General features: G+C 37.1%; 1 protein-coding gene across 2 annotated transcripts in view; it reads left to right on the top strand.

Moving 5' to 3' along the window:
- The first annotated feature begins 280 nt into the window (after positions 1-280).
- larp7 (La ribonucleoprotein 7, transcriptional regulator) overlaps positions 281-27,730 on the top strand; it is a 43,396-nt gene continuing 15,946 nt past the window's right edge. Inside the window, exons 1-7 of one of the 2 annotated variants that reach the window (XM_051115947.1) lie at positions 281-477; positions 570-791; positions 1,269-1,369; positions 3,643-3,723; positions 3,813-3,977; positions 4,570-4,672; positions 4,801-5,124. In XM_051115947.1, coding sequence (XP_050971904.1) covers positions 587-791; positions 1,269-1,369; positions 3,643-3,723; positions 3,813-3,977; positions 4,570-4,672; positions 4,801-5,124 — 979 coding nt within the window. In that variant the 5' untranslated portion in view covers positions 281-477; positions 570-586. Of the gene's footprint in view, positions 478-569; positions 792-1,268; positions 1,370-3,642; positions 3,727-3,812; positions 3,978-4,569; positions 4,673-4,800; positions 5,125-27,730 lie in introns of both variants that reach the window. The other variant, XM_051115946.1, reaches the window with a different exon arrangement.

Below are 27,730 nucleotides of genomic sequence, written 5' to 3'. Positions count from 1 at the left end.
AAGCGAAAGCAACTACAAATGTAACGTTATACATCTCACAAGATATTAGCACCTAAATAAATAAATAAACAAACAAATAACTTTGAGGCAGGCTTTCTAATATATATATATATATATATATATATATATATATATATATATATATATATATAATTTATACTTATATTTATACTTACAATAAAAAACTGGCTTTATGGACAAAAAGTACCTAAGTATAAAAACGTATCTAGAAAAACAAATGATTTATTACAGCGGGCGCGTTGACGTCATCTTCGTGCGACACAAAGTAGGAACTTCGCGCATATGAACTGATTTTGTACTGCCGTCGAACATACAACAAATGTTGAACAGTTTAGATTTTTGTCTTCTATCCGTGTTTAAGTAAACCATTTCCGCGGTCGGTATCAATGGCTGTATCCATGGTAGTGTAAAGCAATTATTTTGTATTTAAGTTAATTAAAAAGCGAAAAGTTAAAGGTAAGACTGTTTAATCGTTAGTTAGTCAATAGCTCGACATAATTGAGTCTGTACAGATAATGGTCTTACAGACATCTTGTTGCGACTTTTAGCCAACAGCCATAGCAGTATGATAGACACAGAGAAGATGTCCTCAGGAGGGGATGCCGCCGGTGTGAACCAGAAAGAAAAGAAAGAGAACGAAAAAAAGAAGAGATCTCGGGTGAAACAGCTGCTGGCTGAAGTGAAGAAGCAAGTGGAATTCTGGTTTGGTGATGTGAATCTTCACAAGGACAGATTCATGAAGAATATCATCCAACAGTCACGAGATGGATGTATGTATCAGAGTTACTCTCATACCTCATGATGCACATTAATACATATGTGACCCCTGGACCACAAAACCCGCCTTAAGTAGCATGGGTATACTTGTCGCAATAGCCAAAAATACATTGTATGGGTTAAAATGATCGATTTTTCTTTTATGCCAAAAAGCATTGGGATATTAAGTAAACATGTTTCATGAAGATATTCTGTAAATTTCATACCATAAATATATCAAAACTTTTTTAATAGTAATATGCATTGCTAAGAACTTAATTTGGGCAGCTTTAAAGGCAATTATCTCAGTATTTTGATTTCTCAGCCAAATATCGTCCTATTCTAACAAACCATACTTCAATGGAAAGCTTATTTATAATGTAAAATTGTATGTATAAATCTCAATTTAAAAAAATTGATCCCTATGACCCCTATTGTGGTCCAGGGTCGCATATATGATGTACTTAACATTTTTTGTTCTTTCACTGCAGATGTTGACATATCTGTGCTGACGTCATTCAACCGAATGAAAAAATTGACGACAGATGTCAAGTTAATAGCCAGGGCTCTTAAAAATTCAGCAATAGTGGAGGTATGGTTTGCATGATGTTAATTTTCTTTTCTTTTTAGCAGAGGGATTTTAATTCTAGTTTATGTACTGATAATAGTCAGGGCTCTATGCTACTTTTAATTTTTTTGGAGCAGCACAGTCAAAAAGTTCAGGACCACCTTCTGAATAATAACAGAAATAAGCCTTATCATTATGAGGTGATATTTGACTCCTTAAAGTGATTTACAGAGGCTTTTAAAAAAACAACAACTTTGTAATGATATTTTTTTTCTAACTTATGAAATTAGTGTTTTTCTCTAATACACATTTGGCTACCATTAATCATACCCTTTTATTTAATACTTTTTGCAACTTCAACTTCCTTTTACCAAGATAACAGCTCTGAGTTTTCTCCTATAATGCCTGATTAGTTTGGAGAACATCTGACAAGAGATCAGAGACCATTACTTCATCCAGAATCACTCCAGACCTTTCAGATTTCTAGGTCCATGTTGGTGTTTCTCCTCTTCAATTCACCCCACTCGTTTTCTATAGGATTCAGGTCAGAGAACTGGGGTGGCCATGATAGATTGTTGGTTTTGTGCTCAGTGACCTATTTTTGTTTTGATTTTAATGCTTGTTTTTGAATCATTGTCCTGTTGGAAGATCCAACCACGGCCTATTATGAGATTTCTAGCAGGGACAGTTTTGATTTTTTTAATTTATTTTATTTTTATTTTTTTAAACATTTTTATCAAAAGTGACTTACAAAAGAGGACAATGGAAGCAATCAAAATTAACAAAAGAGCAATAACATGCAAGTGCTATGACAAGTCTCAGTTAGCCTAACGCAGTACACATTGCAATTTTTTTTTTTTTTTTTTTAAATATAATAAATAAAAAGAAAACATAGAATAGAAAAAGAAAAAGCAAGCTAGTATTAGAGGCTTTACAAAAAGAACAGAAGCTAGTGTTATTTTTATTTATTTATTTTTTAAGAAAACAAGCAGTAAGTAAATGAATAGAGTATAAGTCTAAAGGGCAAGTTTTTTATAGGCCCACAATATTAAAGATACAGCAGTATATTTAATTGTACACATGGGGTACATGTTAAATCCCTATGTGCACCAAAGCTATATTATGTTTTTGCAGTTTCGTTTGAGGACTAAACCCAGTTTCGTTTAAATTTCCAGTATTGTCTAGCAAATGAATATGCTGGTGTTTTTGGTTGAGAGCGTTTTCTTTTTTTTATTATTATTTCTTGAAACCCTCCCAAACAACATGTGCTGATAGGTTCTGTTTGATAAATTAGTTTTTTCTGACCTTCCAACTCAACTTTTTTTCTGCAATTTTCCACCTGTGATCTTTGGAAAGGATCCTTGGCCACTCAAACTATCCTCCTCACATTGCATTAAGACAATATAAACAAACATCCTCTTCCAGGCACATTTGTAACATTTTCTGTTGATTGAGAATTCTTAATTATTGCCCCGATGGTGGAAATGGGAATTTTCAATGCTTTAGCTCTTTTCTTACATACATTTTCTAATTTGTGAAGCTCAAGAAGCTTGTTCTGCACATCAGAGCTGTATTTTTTTGGTTTTGCTCATTTGGATGGTTAAGGGAATTCGGCCTTTGTCTTTCCTGGTGTGCTAAAAATGCAAGTTTGAATGGGAATATACTTCAGATGTGTTTTACTCATAAGAGTTTCTAGAGGTATACTAAAACTTGTAGCCATTGTGTATTAGAGAAAATATTTATTTATTTCATAATGTGAGCCCACCACTTTCACTTTTCTTTATTTCAGTTAAACATTCAGTAAAACATTTTTTTTTTTCATTTTTGAATGAAAGCTAAAATGGATAAACAATACAGATTTATTTTCACAGCGCTCTTTTATCATATTTAACAAGGGTATGAATAATTTTGAGTGCAACTGTAGATAAACCTTTACCTTTTAAAGTAGGTATATTTAATGAGGCTCAGAGGTGGCATGAGTGCAGTTAAATTCATAAATTGATGTTGAGATGGTTTTAAATAGAAAATGTTTAATATAGAAATACTAAATGATTCAAATAACTGAGCTGATACTTTAGGGGAAAAAAAAAAAGGTACATTACATTACTCAACACTGCACGTTGTAAGTAGAAACCTTTGAAGCTTCCCTAAGCTTAAACAAATATGCTGATCAGGTCAGTTGCACTGGTGCTCCTAAATATTTTTCATAGTCGCACACAATAGTTTTCAGTTGCAAATGCAGCTGAAATGGTCACACTGTACAGCCCTGATAATGGTAACCATTATGTTGTCCTTAGGTAAATCTTGAGGGAACACATGTACGACGAAGGGATCCCCTTGGTGAAAGCCCAAAAGATGTGGACAACCGCACAGTTTATGTGGTAATTGAGTGCAAATAAATTTTATTTAACTTCTATGTTGTCTGTATGGTTTCAATATACGCTCTTTTAAATGTGTTGTGTTTTAGGAGTTGTTGCCAAAGACAGTGACTCATGTTTGGCTGGAGCGAGTGTTCAGCAAGTGTGGAAATGTGGTTTATGTTAGTATCCCCAGGTACAAGTCCACAGGACACCCTAAAGGGTTTGCATTTGTGGAGTTTGAGACAGAGGAACAAGCACAGAAAGCTACTGAGGTAACTCATGTGTTCTATAGTTGTACTATATTTCTATTTTCTTAAAGCACATAGCCTACAATACAGTATGACTTTAATAATCACATAGTGGGAAATATGGTTTTGGGCATACAGAAAGAATCCTAAAAACACATACTGCTGGGATTAGTATAGAAACAGAATAATTTGTAAAAATACAGCATACAGCAACACAGTACAGTCCAGTTGCAAGTAAAATGTGACCCTGGACCACAAAACCAGTCATAAAGGTCAATTTTTCGAGAGCTGAATAAATAAGCTTTCCATTGATGCATGTTTTTTTTTTTTAAATATTGAGAAAATCGCCTTTAAAGTTGTCCAAATGAAGTTCTTAATAATGTGTATTACTAATCAAAAACTAAGTTTTGGTATATTTACAGTACGAACTTTACTAAGTATCTTCATGAAACATGATCTTTACTTAATTTCCTAATGATTTTTGGCATAAAAGAAAAATCAATAATTTGTATTGTTGGCTATTGCTACTAATATTCCCCAGCGACTTAAGACTGGTTTTGTAGTCCAGGGTCACAAATATACTCTAATGCATGGTGTGTTTCACTTGAAATGACAGATGCTGAACAATCCTCCAGAAGATGCTCCAAGGAAGCCAGGCATCTTCCCTAAGACTTGTAAGAAAAAGACTATCCCTTTTGATGCTGTGCAGGATACACAAGGTAACATATAGAAAAGGCTGCTTGCAGAATTACAGTATAACATTAAAAAGAATATAGGGCAGATTGTATTTTTCTGCCATTACATTCTGGATGATCCAGATATAAGCAGTTCATGTTTTTACTTTAAGATTATGAGGAGGATGGCAAGAAAAAGAAGAAAAAAAGATCTCGAAATGAGCTCAAAAACAGTGCTTCTGAAGAAATGGCTGTAAATGAGATGGACAGAGAAGGAATGTTAGAGACTGCAGTTACCAATGAGCCAAAGAAACAATCATCAGATGAATCTAAAATGGAAAACCCTGCAATACTGACCAGAAGAGCAAGCAAGAAAGTTGAGAAGAAAAGACGAAGATCCCACAGTTCTGAGTCATCAGTTGGACTAGCCCAAGATGATATGCCATCTAAGAAGAGAAAAGTAGAAGAGGAGGAATATGAGGAGAGTGAGATGAAAGGTACATTTCTGTTTTTTGTTTTCTGGGAAAATTTTAAGGTGCACTAAAGTGCTTATTTTTGTCATTTAGAAAGATTTTTATGTGAATGAAAATACGTCTGAAACACTCCAGTCATATCAGTAGTTTTATTTTAAATGGAGTGGGTCACCTCATAGGGGCTCCCATGGTGATAGTACAGGAACCGTTAAACTACAAGTTGCTTTATGCCAGTATTGCCCCTCTTTTTGGACAGTTTTGCTTGTGGAGTATGTTAAACACATCTAACTAGTACAAGAGTGCCAAAGCTGCCAAAACAATAACTATACAAAGTAATGTTAAATAAATCTGCAAAGAAATGTTAAAAGATAAAGTTTTTCATATATTTTTACATATATTTGTTTATTTAAACATTTATTTATATTTTTATATTTATTTATTTACTCCACCGTGCACGATACAGAGAGCAGAAGAGAATTGGAAATGCACGATCATGCAATTGCAGAAATGACATGCTGTCATGTAAAAAAGATAAATAACAAAAGTTAAACAAAAGCTATTTAGTTTGTTTAACAAAAGAACAAGGTACAGATCTGGCCACTGAGAATGCGTCTTTTTTCACGCCATGTGGCAGCTGCCACGCGTGATCATGGAGCTCCCTGCAGGTGCTTTTTCAGATTTTTTTAGAACGTTGTATTTCACGTAATATCCACCAGGTGGCACAAGGAACAGCATTCTGTAGTTAAACACCCTGGCCAGGGGTATGTTTCCCAAAAGCATCGTTAACCAACTACGGTCGCAAATTCTGTCGTTACCAACAAAGTTCATTGATGCTGTGTTTCCGGAAACCAAAACCTGCGATGAATCAAACATCAAATAAAGTAAGATGACAGGAACAAAAAAGTAAATTAGTCATCGGATGCCATGTACAATACAGCAGCATCTCTGGGATCTCTAATCAGTTAAATAGCAGAAGTTATTGTTCCACCACATGTGTGTGACGTCATTATCATTAGTTCATTGTTGAACTAATGTGGTTCAAACGATGTGACCATGTTCGGGAAGCAGTGGTGACTAGCTAGTTTGTTTCACAATTCACAAAAATATATACTAAAAAAGGACTTGGAAAACCAATTTACATTTTCATTATTTGTAAACGCACACTTTATTGTGCTTTCCGCATTGTCAGTATGCTGCATATATAGGCTATAGCTAGTCAAGTCAGCATGCTGATTTAATTAGTCTTACTAAAAGTACATTAAAAAAGCGATGCGAAAGCGGTTATTCATGCATATTTGCATAAAGTTTTATATTTAGTTTTTTATTTGACGGTTATTTCAATTCCATGTTTCAAGCTGTTGTTCTCAATAATTGTACCTTTCTTTTGGTTGAAAATTATTATTTTAACAGCGTTTGGCTGTGGACAAAAGATAGTCCTACATTTAAAAAAATAAATAACTAATAATTGTTGAAATCACGTTCTCAATGGTATGAAAGTAACACAGATTTCACTCTCAATCCGAATTAGTTTTGAGTTTCAGCAATGACTCATCTGAACGCCTCTGATTGGCCATTGCATTCCTTAGCTCAACAGAATCGTTTGTGATTGGTTTTAATGCGCAATACTATAAAAACGCCTAATTACAGTACAACATGAGCAGATGTGTTTTTGAAAAGGTCCTCTTCACACATGATCTCTTACAGATGTTTTACCAGTAAAGACTGTATGTGTGAAAGAATCTAAACTCTTACTCTGCATATACTGTGAGTTGCTTAATCTGGGAAAACCTTGTGCTTTACCTAGCTAGATTTGTAATGTTAATCATTTATAAACATTTGCCAACACAGGAGAATACATCAACATGTTTCTATAAGAGTTATTGCACATCACGAATTCGAAATAAAAGTTTGAGTTTGCATGTAGACAAATATTAAAATTAAATGGATTTAAACGTCATTAAATCACACTGTAAAGTAAAACATCACCTAGTTGTTGGCACCCTCTGCAGGTCTTTGTTATAATACATAGCCTAATGTACTTAAGTCAGTTATGTATATATGTATGGGCATATTACGTTATGCATTTTAACAGTGTTGTTCAGTAAAACCATGAAATTACTTGGTTTTGATACTTTATTTGTGCCTGTTATTATTATTATTATTGCCTCATCGTTAGTTTATATATAAATATAGTCCTAAAGCCTGTTTTTTACATCTTTTTGTATTACTAAAAATATCAGATTAGTCAGTTGTCAAGTAGATTACTTGATATAACAAAATAATCGTTAATTACAGCCCTACATTAATTAAAACATTTCAAAATTCAAAAATAGTATTCAAACATTGCGTAGTTCTAGTGAACCAAGTATCTGTATTTTGTCTCATCTTGTGAGCTAAGTGTGTTGTCACACCTTTAGTGTCTATGAGTGTGATAGCTAATCATTTTCCAAGTGTATTATATAGCTTTCATTCTTTAGGTCAGTTATATATTCATGAAAAAAAAATCAGTTTGAATAAGGAAAGCAATAACTTTGCTATAATATCCTTTCAAATCTTTCAAATGTTAAATTTGCTACAGTCATTGCATTTATTTATTTATTTATTTATTTATTTTTTTGCATCTGCTGCATTTTATGGTGCAATTTATGGTACAATTTTGATTTATTAGTTTATTAGAATTTGAAAAATAATAATGATATTGTTTGATAAGTGAGATCTCTGATTTTAGTTCTTGAAAACCAAAAAAGTAGTGCTTAAAGTCCTTTGAAATCCTGGAATTTCGTTTTGAAGTATCTGTATGAACCCTGTTTAAGTTAACAGTTCTTGGAGCATTTAAATATTTAGTTGTTGTTAATTGACCTGAACTGTAGTTTTCTGTAGTAAACTGTCTTTGTATATTTCCTATTTTATATTCATTTCCTAGTATTTAATTTACCTTTATTTCTTTTGAACAAAACTATTTTAAATTTTAGATTATGGGTCATCTTGTACCCTGTCAAGGACAAAGCTAACTAACAAAACTTGATATCAAAAGCATCCTAATTGTTACATGTGCACCATATTGTAGTGAGTAACCTTTCTTGGTATTGCTGTTTTTTGAAATCGCCCACCATAATTTGTAATCTGAGCCTGTCAAGGGCTGAAGGCAATGGCAGATACTTTACTAGTTAGTTTAAAGAAAAATCGTTTTCAAATAATGTTCTTTTTTTTTTTTGTTTGTTTGCCAAAAAACCCTGTGTATGTGTCCACCCCCGGGAGAAAAGTTCAGGCTCAGGATTTTTTTTTTTTTTTTTTTTTTTTTGCTTTAACCCAATAATATTTTGAGAAACAACAACAACAAAAAAGTTTAAGTTAAAAAGTAAAAAAGAGTAAAAGTAAAGTTGTAGCAATATGAGAATAAAGATAACATATTTTGAGAACAAAGTCAAAATTACAAGAGTCGTAGCAAGAGATTAAATGTGTAATATTTTAAGAAAATGGCCTGGATTGGGAGCACCGGGAGAACTTCCGGTGGTCTGGCAACTAACTTGGAAAAAAAAAAAAAAAAAAAAAAAATATATATATATATATATATATATATATATATATATTGGATTATCAGCAAAAATCACAGCATGTGTCATATAGCCCAGTGGTTCCCAACCTGGGGTCCAGGTTGATATGCTTTGAGGTCAAATAAAGATGTAGAAAATGTTCCACTAATAATTTTAAATAAAAATGTTTTTAAATCGTATGCTTACAGTGCCAAGTTATGTACAGTACAGTACAGTGCAACATTTTTTTTCTGCCGGTGACACTAAATTTTGTTAGAGGTCGAGCTGGTACCACTACCAATCCGCTTAAAGCGGCTTTTACATCAAATGCAGAATGCGCTGCACTGGCCTCTGGGTTCAGCGCAGCCCTTCAGAGCGCAGCGGCAAAAGTTCAACTAATTTGTACTTTGTGCATGGCTTGCACAGCAGTGGTGCACTCCGCTGTGTGTGCGCTTTGGTCGACGCAGCAACAAACTGTCCTCGTGTGGCGCAAGCCATTGAAATTAATGGGTGTCATAGCACAGCGCTTTCCGCGTTCGGTGTGAAAGCCGCTTAACTGATAAGTGTGCTGTTGTGCATGATAAATACATATTAAGCACCAAATTGCACCAAAACCTAAATGAATTATCGCTTCTTGTTTGAAACGAGAATGACCAGCTCAGCTCAGAAGAAAAGAGAGCGCATTGTGAGCTACACCGAATGTATTTACTACAATGATCAGTCACGATCATGAGACCGAGTTCTCGAGTACAAATCACATAGGTATGCAGTTTAAACTAGTTTAGAGCCAAATAAATCAGAGCTACAACGAAACGGTTAGAAGGCTTTTCAGTGTACAAATCACCAACATTTAGTAACATTGACAGTTACCATGGTATTGTGGCAGAAAAGTAGAATATTCATATTGAATTGTATTATATTAAAAATGTACTAAATACTTATTATTAAAGGAGTAATGGAATATAATCGTGGTATCTTTGTTATTAAGTCATATCAGTTGTTTGTTGTGCATTTGTATTTGTAGCCTACTTATACTGAATGGCTTCAGGTTACTGATTTTCATAGCAAATATTGTAGAAACCATTGTATTGTAGAAAAAAGGTTGGGAACCACTGATATAGCCTACTCTCCATAAGCTTAAAAAAAGTGTAATTTAATGAAACAAATGTCTCGTTGTAATCGAAAAGAAATTGCTGTAACTAACCTTACAATTGTTGATGAGAGGGGTCATTTGTGTGCATGGCCAAAACTAGCCAAACCACCTTCCACCTCCCCCACCCTATGAATAAAGGCGAGAAGAGCAGGCTTGGCTCCAGGGGGTTTGAGAATTGAGCCCCGTTTCCACCGCGAGAACTTCCCCAAGGACTTTGGACCGGAAAAGAAACTAGGAGCTAAATAAAATTCTGGGTAAAAATTTGCCCTTTATAAGTAAACATTTTTTTTTTTTTATGTATTTTTCCCCTTCTATTTAACAGCATTAACTTACAATAGTGAAAGAAGTGTTCCCTCAGGAAGGCTGAGTGTTGAATAGATTGAATGCTTTGCTAAATGTTGGGCTCATGGTCAATAAGTTGAATTTGCCCAAACTGATTTGCCAAAATCAAAACGCAGACGGCAGAGGATTCCACTTGGTCTTAAAGCCTTCCTCAAATGGCTATGTTCACGAATAAAGCAATGATTTATGCAAAAAGATGAATTATCAATTGAGAATTTGTTATTCATACACTCTGGTAGTCATATGGCATTTAGCCCCGTTTCCACCACTGGAACTTTCCCCAGGACTTTGGGGTGGCACTTGGTGTGTTTCCACCTTAGGAACCAGGATCTAAATAAAGTTCCAGGTAGAAATTACCCCCCCAGAAAGTCCCTGCTCGCGAGATGGTACTTTCTCAAAGGTCCTGAACTTTCGGGGGTGGGACTTGGGCGCTGAACATGCTGATTGGTTGTGTTTACGCAGCATTGCATTTCAACCACCATTTATTCACATCATTTTCAAAATATTACTGTTATGTGTCATGAAATGTAGTTTTAAGAGTAATTCAGGCCAAGAGCGCCTCACCTCGGCTCGTCCTCCTGACTTTTACCACTGGCTCTGATGTCTCTGTAGTGGTTAAACAGAGAATAAAATTCGTAATTCGTTTAGGGTAAATCTAACAGGTAATCTTTGGTGTCAAATTTTTTTGCTTTAACCCCTGAGTATATGTTTAGCTAATTGTCAGCCTCATACATATGTGCTTCTCAAAAGCAAAGCTGATATGCATATAAACAGCCTTTTTATTAACAAAATAGAATAATCATGGTTGATAGTAAGACATGCAAACGTAAAAGGAAAACCAAATTGGATGCAAGAACAGCTGTTACTTTTTGCCCAACTTGCTAATGATAACAAGGATGTAATCAAAGGAAAATTTGGAGTTGGAATAACTTCCAAAACCAAAAAAAAAGTTGTGTGGGAAAACATATGTGTTTCGAATACGGTTGTCAAAGGGTACCGGGTTCGGTACTTTCGGTACTGAAATTTTAAAAACGTCCATTTCCCGCTCACATTTGAACGCTGTTGAGCTGATTTTTAAACTTTGCTGATTGGCCATAGTGTTACACCATAGTATGAATTTTTAATGGTTTTACTGAATATAATGGGGATTGTACTGGTTTTAATGGTAACTGTAATAGTGCCTGTTGGTCTCTACTAAGTAGTCACCTTGTATATAATCAAATGAAAACTGTCCCCTGACAAGTTCTACAACAGTCATAATACCCCTGCAATTAAGGTGTGTAGCGTCTGGACCCACAGTTATTTGTTACATTTAAAAATAATTTTTAGGGATGCAACAATACAGTTAGTCCACGGTTTAATATGTACCCACGGTTTTCGGTTCAGTCTAATTAACAACAAAATACTCCTGTAAACCTCTGTATACTTGGAAAAAAGCGTGGGTTATTATATGTCTGCTTAATATTTTTTTTGAGAGAGGTATTTTTTTTTTTTTTTTACGCAAAATGGGATGGGTTTCATTCATACTGGACACCAGATGGCGCCCTCGTGCAGAAAATCCACTTATGCATCAAAGAAATAACACTGATGACGGTCCAGGCCAGGACATCTCTATTATGGATAAAGGCATCGCTATTGCTGTAACTGAGTAAGGACAAGATATAACGTTAAATGTTTTGAATGATGGAATGAATGATGAAAAGGATAATAAACGCTCGTCTGTAATAATATATGGTTTTATCTGTGTGCTTCAAGCCATCACGTGTATTTTTATAATGATTAAGTATATTTTTAAGCCATTGCTAATTGACATACAGTGCAGAATATAATGTCTGGCTCATTCTATGATAAGAAGCCACATCAGACCACAAAAGTAAGTTATTTCAAACATTTGACGCTGATGCTGTGAAGTAAAAAATAAGTTATAATGTTCTCTTTTGTTGGACCACAAGTTTAGAAAGGCTTATCATTGCATTTCATTAGAAGGGAAGATGCTCTGCAAGTGTTGCTTTTTCAAATATAAACGGGGAGGCGTTTCCTCATCTTAGCACGTGAAATCACAGGCACACACACAGCAAATAAAACAATGAAATTATTTAAATTAAAAACCGAAAAAACGCAATTCGCAAAAGCTTGTATTGAACCGTGGATGTCGTACCGAATGGTTCAATAATATATTGAGTATTGTCACATCCCTAATAATCTTTAATAACCAACAAGCCAACTTTGTGTTGGAGTTCTGGGGACAATCCCTGAAAGTAACTAACACCCCAAAAGGGCTCAGTTGCCAGGGCAACCATCTGATTACATTGGTTTATTGCTCAAAAGAATGCAGGCAGAGCAACACTCAATTCATTTATCCATAGAAAGACACACAGTGCCATAGAAATGGACTCTCCCCTATTCGTTCATGGACAAACCTTTCTTTGACCTTCATATCATGCATATCCCCATGTCATTTTGTATTATTACTGTTTTTGTATATTGTCCTTTGTATTGTATATTGTTTTATGTATGTGTTATGATAGATCACGCTAATATAACCTCACCTATACCATGTTTGGAATCTACAGATTCACCTTTTGATGCTCTAAATGAGTGTATATCACATGTTGATACCTGTGCAACATATCTTGTCACTTGTCTCTCATTACCTTCCCGTCTTTTAGTTGCTAAGTCCCAGTGCCGGCTCATCTGCGCCTGGCAGGCCTCGAACTCAGTATGTCTGCGGTTCTTTTAGAGCCCTTTTGAGCTAATTTGCTACAGGTGATACCTTTTTGAAAGCTCATTATCGTCAAATGTGTCTAAATTTTTATGTCTGAGGCAGATTTCACAAAATTCTAACCTAACATACGAAAGTGGGGGGGAAATCTCATTGTGAAATAAATTTCTCTAGTTTCTCTAGTTCATGTTGGCCACAATTATTGGCACCCAATTATTGCAGTGTCCTTTTCCCAAGATAACAGCTCTGAGTGTTCTCCTATACTGCCTGAAGAGTTTGAAGAACACCTGACAAGAGATCAGAGACCATTCTTTCATGCAGAATCTTTCCAGATGCTTCAGATTCGCAGCTCCATGTTGGTGCTTCTTCCCTTCAGTTCACCTCACTCATTTTCTGTTGGGGTCAAGTCAGAGGACTGGGATGGCCATGGCAGAAACTTGATTTTGTGCTCAGCTTTTTTTTTTTTTGTGTTGATTTTGATATTTGTTTTGGATTGTTGTCCTGATGGACGATCCAACCATGACCCCTTATACGATTTCTAATAGAGGCAGTCAGGTTTAGATTTTTTATCTGTTGGTATTTTATAGAATCCACAATGCTATACATCTGAACAACATGTCCAGGACCTCCGGCAGAAAAACAGGCCCACAACATTAACGATCCAGCAGTATATTTAACCATGGACATGGGGTACTTTTTATCCCTGTTTGCACCAAACCCATCTGGTGGGTTTGCTGTCAAAAAAGCTTGTTTCTTAGTTTCATCTGACCGTAGAAGCCAGTGCCATTTGAAGTTCCAGTCATGTCTGACAACTGAATATGCTGGAGTTCGCTTTTGGATGAGCGAGGAGGATTTTTCTTGAAACCCTCCCGAACAACATGTGGTGATGTAGGGACTTATATATATATATATATATATATATATATATATATATATATATATATATAATATGTATGTGTGTATATGTAATCTTTTTTTTTTTTTTTTTTTTTTTTTGTTTTAATTCTGACCCCAAGACTCAATCTCTGCAATTCTTCAGCTCTGATCCTTGGAGATTATTTGGCTCTCCTCCTCAATGTGCATTAGAACATTATAGACACATGTCCTCTTTCAGGCAGATTTGTAACATCTTTAGTTGATTGGAACTTCTTAATTATTGCCCTGATGTTGGAAAAAGGGATTTTCAAGGGATCTTGTTCTGCACATCAGAACTATATTCTTTGGTTTTACTCCGTGTGATGGACGATTAAGGAAATTTGACCTTTGCGTTCCTCATATTTATAATCCTGTGGAACAGGAAGTCATGGCTGGACAATTTAATGCTCCTAGTTATCCTGGTGTGCTAAAAATGTAAATATGAATGGAAATACACTTCAGAGATATTTTATTCATAAGAATTTCTAAGGGTGCCAATCATTGTGGCCAACATGCATTAGCGAAAAACATTTATTTCATCATGAGATTATCCTCCCCAACTTTCAACTGTTTTACTTCAGTGATAGGTTAGAATTTTGTGAATTTTTTTTGAATGAAAGATCAAAAGAATAAACAATGCAGATTTATTTTCACACCTTTGTTCATATTTACCAAGGGTGCCAATATTAGTGGAGGGCACTGTACTTTTAGCCTTAAGATGTTTTGTGAATACAGGCCCTGGTCTGCAACACATTTGAAATGAGAACCCAGTCATCACGTAGATATTGTCAAGTAATTGTGATATACAGTTCGGTTCAAAATAATAGCAGTATGTTTAAAAAAGTGATTGAAGCTCAAAATACGTATAATTTTTTTTTTATTTCAATACACGCAGATGCATTGGGAACACTGCACATTCTTTTCTAAATCAAAACAAGATTTGTTACTACTTTACAGAAAGAGAAGAAAAAGGAATATTAGGCTGTTCAAAAACAGCAGTGTCTGCATTTTTCTTTACAAAGTCAAACATTTACTGTATAAACTGAAAAATGCTTTAAGGTCTAGCTTTTTGTGAATCACTGAACTAATATTTAGTTGTAAAACCATGGTTTCTGAGAACTACTTCACATCTGTGTTGCATGGAGTCGATCAACTTCTGGCACCTGTGAATAGGTGTTCCAGCCCAGGACGATTTCACTAGACCTCTTAAAGTATTTTGATGTACTCAAACTGATCTATGATCCCTGGAATGCGATAAATAGGCCCAACACTGTAGTATGAGAAACATCCCCATATCATAATGCTTGTGCCACCATGCTTCACTGTCTTCAAAGTGTACTGTGGCTTGAATTCAGTGTTCAGGGGTCGTCTGACAAACTGTCTGCAGCCCCTAGACCCAAAAAGAACAATCTTGCTTTCATCAGTCCACAAAATATTGCACAATTTCTCTTTAGGCCAGTCAGTGTGTTCTTTGGCAGATTGTAACCTCTTCAGCACAGGGACTTTGCGGGGGGCTTCTTGCCAATAGCTCAGCTTCACATAGGCATCTTCTAATTGTTACAGTATTCACAGGTAACTTTGGACTTTCTTTGGTCACCCTGAAGCTGATCATTGGCGATTCTTAGATCCATTTGAATGGTAGTTTTCCATTTTGTTTCATGTCTTTCTAGTTTTGGTTGCCATTTTAAAGCATTTGATATCATTTTAGCTGAGCAGCCTATCATTTTCTGCACTTCTTTATATGTTTTCCCCTCGCTAATGAACTTTTTAATCAAAGTACGCTGTTCTTCTGAACAATGTCTGGAATTACCCATTTTACTCAGATTTTCAGAGAGAAATGCAATGTACAACCTTTGATGCCTTCGTCCTTAAATTGACACCAGTTTTTTCACAGAATGATTTAGCTCTCTAATTGAACTCCACTCTATTATTTTGAACACGCCCTTTTCAATTAATGTTTCAATTACACAGAATCAGCAGCATGCATGTCTGTTGTGTCTGTTGGTTTTCTATTACTCTACTACACTTACTAGTAAAATTTTTGCCATGTAGAAATACAATTTCTTCCAAAAACAGTGATTGATCTGGTTTGTGGTGTTGGACTCCTATTATTTTGAACTGTAGCTGTCTTGACTCCTTGGCACGTGAGGGCCACCCTGTCTGCTGACTGTAAGGACACAGCAATGTTTCTTTTCACTTTGTTGTAAAGTCTCAGGATTACCTTTGCTCTCATCTGTTAGCGGCTAGGAGCACAAAAACGTGGCTCTACTACATTCACCATGTAACAGAATCCATTGTTTTCGTCTGCGCTGTATGGCCTTGTATCTTTGCAAATAAAAATTGCAATTGACTCAGTGATCTTTTGTGCACAAGGTGAATTATAAGGTATTTTGCTAGTTAATCCATTTAAAATGTTTGGTTGTCTGTTCATTGTGGGGGTGTTGAGACTAGCACTTCTGAGTGCTGTCTTGTCAAGTGGTTCCGCAGATTTGTAGTATGACTGCAATATTTCACCTCAGCATGGCAAATCATGAAAATTTATCCTTTATCCTTGACAGCAGCACCTTCGTCATCATGATTATGAAATCTGAAATGCTTCCATACCACTGCCTTTTTGTTTTAAAGGTGTTGTTAATATCGAGGGTTATGCGTTCACCATGTTAAACACTGAATCAACAAGTAATTTGACAGGCTCTCCATTGTAACATCGAGCAAGGTAAAGAAGAGGGTGACATCTAGCAGAGAAGATAATGAATATAATGAATCTGATCTTGCGTTCAATGATTGCTGAAATAAATATGAAAAGTTTAAAAAACGACTAATTGAAAAATGTATCCAGACTCTTACACGTCTGTCACATGCTTAATGTGTAAACTGTTCTCATCTGTGAAGAGAACACGGCACCAATGGTAGGTTCTCTGTCAAATGCCTTTCGAGCTGGCTTAAGAAATCCTGAATGCTATTTGAAATAAAAAGCAACATGCTAAACTTGTTAATTCATGCTTTCAACATGCTAGCAATGTGTTGAAACACTAGCAATGTTAAATCATGCTAGAAACATGTTAGCAATTTGTGAAATCATGCTAGCATCATGTTAACTTTATCATGTTAGAAATAAGACTGTTATCATTTTAACAATGTTAAATGTGTTAGCATCATGGTAACAACATGATAATCAGGTTAAATTCATGTTAATAGAGTTCTTGACATTAAGCCTTGATGTGTGCTTTTACATGGTTAAAAAGAGAATTGTTGGTGGTGTAAACATAATTACTTTTTTTGATCCACTTCAAATGTTGACTACTGTATATATCAGAGGTTGCGCTAGACTTCAACATTGTCTGTCATTTTGATGGACAGTGTCGTAAAAAACTTCTGTCATAATCTATTATTACCCGTCATTTTAATTTTCATATTTTAATTAGAAAAACACATTTAATTGCTCACATTTTCACATTGTTCACATTTTCGTTTTAATCATGAACCTACAGGACGACAGCGCAGTGTTTAAAAACAAAATACGCTAGGGCTGGGTAAAAAAAAAAAAAAAAAAAACGATTTCTCGATTCTCATTTTAATGAACCAATACTGATTCTTAAATTTCCTTTCCTTTGAAAACCAATTTCCTTAGGAAATTCAAGAAATAAGATCATTTTAGCTTCTGTGTACTCGCCTGTGCGTAATCAAACGCATAGGAAAACATTCATGATGGTTTAGTTTTTGTTCTGTATCCCGTGCTCTGCTGCCAGACGAATGCACTCACCACCAACTGGACGGGTGGGAATTACAGCTACAATTTTACAATAGATCACCCTAAGGGTGCTTTCACACCTGGCACTTTGTTTGGGAACCTGGCGCGTTTCCCCCCCTTTGCTCGGTTCAGTTGGGCATATGGTGAACACGGCAATCGTGCTTGGATCCGCGCCAAAACAGTCGGTCTGAGATCGCCTGAACGAGGTGGTCTCGGCTCGATTGAAAACGAACTCTGAAGCGGTTCGGTTGTAGTGAGAAAGCTATCCAATCCAACGGACCAATGAACCAACGAACCACATATCACATTGTATAATGGGAATTATAGTTCAGTGAACAGCAGTAGCTTTGTCGTTTTGCTAATACCGCTTAAAATGAACCTGTGAATGTCTGTGTGTGGGCACGTCTTCGCCATTCAAAATAAAATTTTATAATTCATTTTATAATGTCATCTTATTGCTCTCTTTGTAGTAGGTGTATTTTAAAAATGTTTTCCCGACGAATCCTGGACACCTGCTCAAAATTATTAATTAATATAATGACAGCTACAAAAAAATGCAACAATAAGCCTGCAAAGCTGTTGTTGTTCCATTCTGACGGATGACAGCTGAGCGGAATCCCGGAAATTAAACTGTGGAACTTTGATGAGAGGACAGTTTACTCGCACGTGACTTGTATTAAGACATTTGGTCCGTTTAGAAACTTGCTGTGTGAAAGCAAACCGCACCAAGAATAATAAGCAACATTTGTAATAATTTAAATCCCTGTTTCGGAACAAAGCAATCAATCTACAGGTGTGAAAGCACCCTAAGAGTAATATGTCAAAATGACGGACAGCCTTCAGATTTTTCCGTCACTGATATAAAAATTTCCGTCATGTAACAAAAAACCACCAATTCATCTCAACAAATTAGAATACTTCATAAGACCAATAATTTGTGAATTGTTGGCTTTCTGGAAAGTATGTTTATTTACTGTATATGTACTTGGTAGGGGCTCCTTTTACTTTAATTACTGCCTCAATTAGGCGTGGCATGGAGGTGATCAGTCTGTGGCACTGCTGAGGTGGTATGGAAGTCCAGGTTTCTTTGACAGTGGCCTTCAGCTCATCTGCATTTTTTGGTCTCTTGTTTCTCATTTTCCTCTTGACAATACCCCATAGATTCTCTGAGTTTGCTGGCCAGTCAAGCACACCAACACCATGGTCATTTAACCAACTTTTGGTGCTTTTGGCAGTGTGGGCAGGTGCCAAATCCTGCTGAAAAATGAAATCAGCATCTTTAAAAAGCTGGTCAGCAGAAGGAAGCATGAAGTGCTCTAAAATTTCTTGGTAAACGAGTACAGTGACTTTGGTTTTCAAAAAACACAGTGGACCAACACCAGCAGATGACATTGCACCCCAAATCATCACAGACTGTGAAAACTTAACACTGGACTTCAAGCAACTTGGCTATGAGCTTCTCCACCCTTCCTTCCAGACTCTAGGACCTTGTTTTCCAAATGAAATACAAAACTTGCTCTCATCTGAAAAGAGGACTTTGGACCACTGGGCAACGGTCCATTTCTTCTTTTCCTTAGCCCAGGTAAGATGCCTCTGACGTTGTCTGTGGTTCAGGAGTGGATTAACAAGAGGAATACGACAACTGTAGCCAAATTCCTTAACAAGTCTGTGTGTGGTGGCTCTTGATGTCTTGACCCCAGCCTCAGTCCATTCCTTGTTAAGTTCACCCAAATTCTTGAATCGATTTTGCTTGACAAGCCTCTCAAGGCTGTGGTTCTTTTGGTTGGTTGTGCATCTTTTTCTTCCACACTTTTTCCTTCCACTCAACTTTCTGTTAACATGCTTGGATACAGCACTCTGTGAACAGCCAGCTTCTTTGGCAATGTTTGTGGCTTACCCTCCTTGTGAAGGGTGTCAATTAGGGCTGGGCGATATGGGCAAAAAAAAATATCACAATAATTATCACGATAATTTTTTTTCATATCAGTCGGTATCGATAATTATCATGATAAATGTCAAATCTCTATTTCTTTCAAGTTCAAAGTCAGATTTTTGCTCCAAAGTTGAAGTTGTAGCTTGAGGATGCAGAGGTAATTTTTTTGTTCATTATCAATCAGAGTGTGTCTGCGTCCCGAACAGTGTTGGGTAGATTGTTCCAAAGTTTGGGTGCTAAATAAGAAAATGATCCGCTGCCCGCGGTTGATTTGGACATTCTAGGTATTATCAAATTGCCAGAGTTTTGAGAACGCAGCGGACGTGAGGGACTATAATGCGATAAGAGCTCGCTCAGGTACTGAGGAGCTAAACCATTCAGGGCTTTATAAGTAATTAGCAAGATTTTAAAATCTATACGATGTTTAATAGGGAGCCAGTGTTGACAGAACCGGGCTAATATGATCATACTTTTTGGTTCTAGTAAGAACTCTAGCTGCTGCATTTTGGACCAGCTGGAGTTTGTTTATTAAGCGAGCAGAACAACCACCCAATAAAGCATTACAATAATCTAATCTTGAGGTCATAAACGCATGAATTAATGTTTCAGCATTTGACATTGAGCACATAGGTCGTAATTTAGATATATTTTTGAGATGGAAAAATGCAGTTTTGCAAATACTAGAGATGTGGTTTTCAAAGGAAAGATTGCCATCAAATAGCACACCTAGGTTCCTAACTGATGACGAAGAATTCACAGAGCAGTCATCAAGTATTAGACAGTGTTTTAGGTTATTATACGCTGAGGTTTTAGGTCCAATAATTAACAACCTCTGTTTTTTTAGAATTTAGCAGTAAGAAATTACTTGTCATCCAATTTTTTAACTCAACTACACAATCAGTTAGTTTATCAAATTGGTATGTTTCCCCGGGCCGCGAAGAAATATAGAGCTGAGTATCATCAGCATAACAGTAAAAAGCTAACACCATATTTCCTGATGATATCACCCAAGGGTAACATGTAAAGCATAAAAAGTGATGGCCCTAGCACTGAGCCTTGCGGTACTCCATACTGCACTTGTGATCGATATGATACCTCTTCATTTACTGCCACGAATCTATGGCGGTCAGATACGTACGATTTGAACCATGCCAATGCACTACCACTAATGCCAACATAATTTTCAAGTCTGTTCAAGAGAATGTTGTGGTCAACAGTATCGAACACAGCACTAAGATCCAGTAGCACTAACAGAAAGATACAACCACGATCGTATGATAAGAGCAGATCATTTGTAACTCTAATAAGAGCAGTCTCAGTACTATGGTACGGTCTAAAACCTGACTGGAAATCCTCACAGATATCATTTTTCTGTAGGAAGGAAGATAATTGTGAGGATACAACCTTTTCTAATATCTTCGACAGAAATGGGAGATTGAAGATAGGTCTGTAATTAATTCGTTGGGGTCAAGTTGTGGTTTTTTAATGAGAGGCTTAATAGCAGCCAGTTTGAAGGTTTTGGGGACATATCCTAATGACAGTGATGAATTAATAATATTTAGCCGAGGATCTATGAGATCTGGAAGCAAGTCTTTTAGTAGCCTAGATGGAATAGGGTCTAGCATACAAGTTGTTGGTTTAGATGCTTTAACAAGTTTATACAATTCATCCTGACCTATAGTAGAGAATGAATGGAATTGTTCCCCAGGAGATCTATAGGACACTATCTGATGCGATACTGTAATTGACGGCTGCATGTTGACAATTTTGTCTCTAATAGTATCGATCTTGGAAGTAAAGTAGTTCATAAAGTCATTACTGCTATGCTGATGGGCATAGTCAGTGCCTGTTGGTTCTTTATTTTTTGTTAACTTAGCCACTGTATTGAATAAATACCTAGGGTTATGTTTGTTATCTTCTAAAAGAGTCGGAAAGTAATCAGATCTTGCCGATTTTAACGCTTTTTTATACGATAGGGTACATTCACGCCAAGCAGTACGTAAAACCTCTAATTTTGTTTTCCTCCAGCTGCGCTCCAGTTTCCGGGCCGCTCTCTCTAAGGCGCGAGTGTGCTCGTTATACCACGGGGTCAGACTGTTTTCCTTGATCTTTCTTAGGCGCAGAGGAGCGACCGTATCTAGAGTCCTGGAAAAGAGAGAGTCAGTAGTTTCTGTTACATCATCAAGTTTTTCTGAGCTATTGGACATGCTGAGGAATTCAGATAAGTCAGGAAGATTACTCAGAGAGCAATCTTTTGTAGTAGAAGTGATGGTTCTACCATACTTGAAATAACGAGTTGAATTTACAGTTTTATTTATCTGGAGTATACACGAGACTAGATAATGATCAGAGATATCATCACTTTGCTGCAGAATCTCAACGGCATTGACATCAATTCCATGTGACAGTATTAAGTCTAGAGTATGATTTCGACAATGAGTGGGACCTGACACGTGTTGTCTAACTCCAATAGAATTTAAAATGTCTGTAAATGCTGCTCCCAGTGCATCGATTTCAGTATTGACATGAATGTTAAAGTCGCCTACTATTAAGACCTTATCTGTAGCTAATTCCAGCTCAGATATAAAATCAGCGAATTCTTTAAGAAAATCTGTATGGTGCCCTGGTGGCCTGTATACAGTAGCAAGTACAAACGTCATGGGGGATTTATCATTAACACTTGTTTCTCTGGATAATGTTACATGAAGCACCATTACTTCAAACGAGTTATACTTGAAGCCCGCTCTCTGAGAAACACTGAAAATATTGCTATAAATTATAGAAACACCTCCCCCTTTACCTTTTAGACGTGGCTCATGTTTATAACAGTAATCATGAGGGGTAGACTCGTTTAAGATAATGTAATCATGTGGTTTTAGCCAGGTTTCTGTCAAACATAGCACATCTAGGTTATGATCAATGATCGTATCATTTACAAAAAGCGCTTTTGTAGAGAGGGACCTGATATTCAAAAGGCCAAGTTTTATCATTTGTTTCTCTGTATTATGTACATTTTTTATTTGTTGAATGTTGATTAGATTGTTACTCTTAAATTGGTTTGGACGTCTTTTGTATTGTCTAGCTCGGGGAACAGACACAGTCTCTATAGCATGATATCTAGGTGAAAGGGTCTCTATGTGCTGAGAATTAACTGATTTTGGTGACATGAGGCGGCTAGCAGACGGTCGGATTAGCCAGTCTGTCTGCTTCCTGACCTGGGCCCCAGTTAGTCAAGTGCAAACTATAAGACTATATGCCATTTTACTAGAGAGAAGAGCGGCACCACCCCTGGAGGGATAAAGACCATCTCTTTTCAACAGGTCAGGTCTGCCCCAAAACCTTGTCCAATTGTCTATGAAACCTATGTTATTCTGCGGGCACCTCTTAGCCATTTAGTGACGACAGTCTGCTATGTATCTCATCACCACGATATGCAGGGAGGAGATCAGAGCAAATTACAGTGTCTGACATCGTACTTGCAAGTTCACACACCTCTTTAACATTATTTTTAGTGATCTCCGACTGGCGAAGTCGAACATCATTTGTGCCGACATGAATAACGATCTTACTGAATTTACGTTTAGCATTAGCCAGCACTTTTAAATTTGCCAAGATGTCAGGTGCTCTGGCTCCCGGTAAACATTGGACTATGGTGGCTGGTGTCTCTATTTTCACGTTCCGTACAATAGAATCGCCAATAACTAGAGCACAGTGGGTTTCTCAGTGGGTGCGTCACTGAGTGGAGAGAACCTGTTTGATGTTCTGATCGGAACGGAAGAGCGGTGTTTTGACCCGCGACTATGCTGTCTCACAGTTACCCAGTTGCCCTGCTGCAAAGGCGAAGTTACCGGAACCGAACAATGTACGGGACTTCCTGAGCTAGTCGCATCCAAAGCTGTATCTGAGGCCCTCACATTCTTACTATCCTCGATTAAAGTTTGGATGCGTGTCTCTAGTTCTGAAATCTTCTCTGTCAGCCTAACTATTTCCCTGCATTTATCACATGTGAATCCCTCGCTGCTGACAGAGATTGATAAACTATGCATATGACAGGTGGTGCAGGTTACCAGAAAAGGAGAAGAAGCCATTACTCACCGTAGTTGTAGAATGATTTCAACTCACCACTGTTGTTTGATGAACTTGTGAAGAAAAAGCAGGGGGAGAAAGCAACAACGGTTGTAGAGGCGGATAGAAAAAGTAAAAGTGAATGGCAAGCTAACCGGCTACCACACCGCAGGCACGCTGCACTCGCGGTTGTAGAATAAAAACGAGCGATCAACGAGAGCGAGGGAAAAATAGGAAAGCGGTAGTAGACATGAATAGAGACATGAGTGGGAACGCAAATGGCAGGCTAACCGGCAAACGGAATGCTAACGCTCAGAGTTACTTTTATTTGTGTGCACTCACAATATCAACAAAATGTTGCAAACAGTGATTTTATAAAGAAAACAAACATGAAGCACGTTCTGTTGTCTCAACAGGAGCGCTTTACAAAAATGAACTGAAACTCAGCGAATACATACCTCACAAACATGATAAATATATCTATAGAAAGCTTTAAACCGTTACTTAACAAAATAAAACAAATCGAAAACAAAAGCTCTTTCATTTATCTGTAAAGATGCATTTCTCTCTAAAGGCGTGTCTAAAGAGGAGATGGAGAGTCCAGACCGGCAACCTCATCCTTGCGACATTGACTCAGAAAACACTAGTTTATTAATAAATAGTTAATAAATCTCCTTGCTATCTCTGGACCTCACGATTTATGCATCGAGAAGTGCAGGCCGTGCACTGGCACAAATGCGACCACGTAAAAGTTTAACTTGCACATTCTCAAAAAATTGTTGCAAATGCAACCATTTTGGTCACAGTCTAGGGCCCTGCAAATGATATGGTTCCCTGTGTAGTTAACAGCATCGGTTAAGACAGATTTTTTTATTCCTTAAGAAAATCAAACTATCGGTATCGGCCGATATCATTCAAAATAATCGGCTATCGTATCGGCAGAGAAATTCAGTATCGGTGCGTCTCTAATATATATATATCCAGTGCGTTGTGATTGGCCGAATACCTCAAGCGTGTGATGGAAATGTTACGAAATGTTAAATGATGCTGTTTTCCGGCGCGACGAGACAAAAAGAATAAAACCCATTAAAAAAAAAAAGACATTTGTTGCATCCAGTGGGGACATAACTACTGATTTATAATGACTCATACTGTCTTTTTAGGCGTTTCGTTTCGTTGCGCTGCGTAAACATAACACCATGACTGCGTTTGTGATCGTAGAAACGACAAACAACAAGGACTACTCTACACTGCTCAAAACTCACATTTGAATAGTCAGTAGCAAATTCTTTAAATATGAAAACTTACTGACAGACCGTGAGTCAGAACTGCCAGATTGTCCTTGTAATGTTGGAATTGACCCACTTTATAGCCTTAACCCTTTGTGTAAAGCTGGAATTGTAGGCTACTCTCCCAGGTTTAGAAAGCAGTTCTCTGTAAAATGCTCAGCACCCACCCGAATATTTGTGTTGTACTGTTCCGACACAGTGTTGTAAATATAACTTAACCACTGATTGTGTCCTTATTTGGAAGGCTAAAAAAGTACTTTAGGTTTCACAATGAAACACACGGCGTCTCCACAACATGGCGGCTGCAACAATACTAACAGCCAGTATGAAAAATTCTGCCTTCTTTCTTTGCATATACATATACATTAACTTTTATAATAAATATCTCTTTGGGTTTGAGACTTTAAGCTTTGCAGCCTTAAAGATTACGCAGTGCTGAAACCCTATCGTAATTGTAAGGATTATTAGGGGTTTGAGCACGTAGTGCTGAAACCCTATTGTAATTGTTAGGATTTTTAGGGGTTCGAGCATGCAGTGCTGAAACCCTCTTGTAATTGTAAAGATTTTTTTTTATTAGGGCCCGAGCACTGCAGTGCGAGGACCCTATTGGAATTGCTCCGTTTATTATTATTCTTCCGCTTCTTCTTCTCCAAAGTGAAAAGTATTTTTGAGGGCGTGTCAGACCTGGCGAAAATTTACATCTGATATGGTTTTCAGAAGTAGGTGTGGCAAAATGGCCCGATAGCGCCACCTATAAAATTTCAACGGAGTGCGCCTCAAGCTACATTTCACATACATGTACGAAACTCGGTACACACATGTAACACATCAATACCTACAAAAAAAGTCTCCTGGCACAGCATCCAAAACCCAACAGGAAGTCCGTTATATTGAATTTCCTGTATAATTTTTGTGCAGTTTTTGCCATTTTCAGGCCTTGTACTTTAACTCCTTCTCCTACAGTTTTAATCCGATCATCTTCAAATTTGCTGAGTGTTATCATAAGGCGATGCTAAATTGCGAAGATCTAGAGTTTTCATCAAGGGGCGTGTCCGTGGCGGCCTGACAAATTTCGATGTTTTGCCATGAAAAAGGAAGTTGCTGTAACTCAGGCAAACAATGTCCAATCTGCCTCAAACTTTACACGTTTGATAACAGTCCGATCCTGAACACGTCAGTGCCCATATTCAGTTATAGTCATAGCGCCACCTGCTGACAACAGGAAGTGACATGTTTAACTGTTACAGACTCCTAGCAACATATTAGAAAGCGTTAGCAAGTTTTAAATAGGCTAGCAACATGCTAGAATCATGCTAAAACATGCTAGCAACACTTAGCTAAGAGCTAAAGCATGATAATACAAAAAAAAATACAAAAATACAAATACAAAAAAAAAGGAAATTGCTGTAACTCATGCATACAATGTCCAATCTGCCCCAAACTTAACATGCAACATGCTACAAACATAGTAAAGCATGCTAGCAACACTTAGCTAATATGTTAAAGCATGCTAATAATACAATGAAAGAGAAAGTTACTGTAACTCAGGCATACAATGTCCAATCTGCCCCAAACTTAACATGTTTGATAAAAGCCCTGGTCTGAACACATGCCCATGCCCATATTCAGTTATAGTCATAGCACCACCTGCTGGCAGCAGGAAGTGACATGTTTAATACTGTTATGGATGCCTAGCAACATTTTAAAAAGTATCAGCAAGTGTTAAATAGGGTAACAACATGTTAGAAACATGCTAAAACATGTTAGCAACACTTAGCTAAGTGCTAAAGCATGTTATTAATGCAATGAAACAGGAAGTTACTGTAACTCAGGCATGCAATGCCCAATCAGCCCCAAACTTAACAGGTTTGATAAGAGTCCTGGCCTGAACACATTTACGTGTTAATATTCAGTTATAGTCATAGCGCCACCTACTGTCAACAGGAAGTGATGTTTAACACTGTGATACACTATTAGCAACACACTAAAATAAGCCACTGAGTGCTAAACTTGCTAAAAACACGCTCAAACATGCTAGCAACACTTACTGAGTGATAAAGCATGTTGTTAAAGCCATGAAACAGGAAGTTGTTGTAATTCATGCAAACAATGTCCGATCTGCCCCAAACTTCACATGTTTGATAAGAGTCCTGGCCTGAAGACATCTACATGCCCATATTCAGTTATAGGCATAGCGCCACCTGCTGGCAACCGGAAGTGACATGTTTAACACTGTGATGGACTATTAAAAGCACACCAAAATATGCCATATTGTGTTAAACATGCTAGAAACACTTACTAAGTGCTAATGCATGCTATTAATGCTATGAAAAAGGAAGTTGTTGTAACTCAGCCATACAATGTCCGATCTGCCCCAAACTTCACATGTTCGATAAGAGTCCTTGCCTGAACACATCTAAAGGCAAATATTCCATTACAATCATAGCGCCACCTGCTGGCAACAGCAAATGACTTGTTTTACACTAACTTAAACATGCCATGTTCAATCTGCACCAAACTTCATGTGTTTGTTAAAAGTGCTGACCTGAAGACATCTGCATGCCAATATTCAGTTATAGGCATAGCGCCACCAGCTGGCAGCAGGAAGATTGGCACATATAAATGACTGTGACATATTCCTCCTAAATTTACTTTGTTAAAAGCATAGTGCCCACCATTCGCCACCGATTGGCGGTGAGCCCGGGTTCGAGGGCCCTTTCATCGCTGCTTGCAGCTTTAATTATTATTATTTTTCTTCCCTAAAACTGACCGTGCAGCCCAAACCGTAAGGCCTAGAGAGCTGAAACTTAGTCAGATCGTAGTAGTCTTGACCACTACTCAGACCCAAAGCCTCACCCCAATCGGCCTAAAGGGGGCGTTACAGCGCCACATTTTTGACATTTTTGGCCCTAGCTCGTACAATTTTT

Source organism: Labeo rohita, chromosome 7 (assembly GCF_022985175.1).
Source record: "Labeo rohita strain BAU-BD-2019 chromosome 7, IGBB_LRoh.1.0, whole genome shotgun sequence".
Taxonomy (NCBI): domain Eukaryota; kingdom Metazoa; phylum Chordata; class Actinopteri; order Cypriniformes; family Cyprinidae; genus Labeo; species Labeo rohita.
The sequence above is the reverse complement of the archived record's forward strand: the minus strand, read 5'-3'. Positions and strand labels throughout refer to the sequence as shown.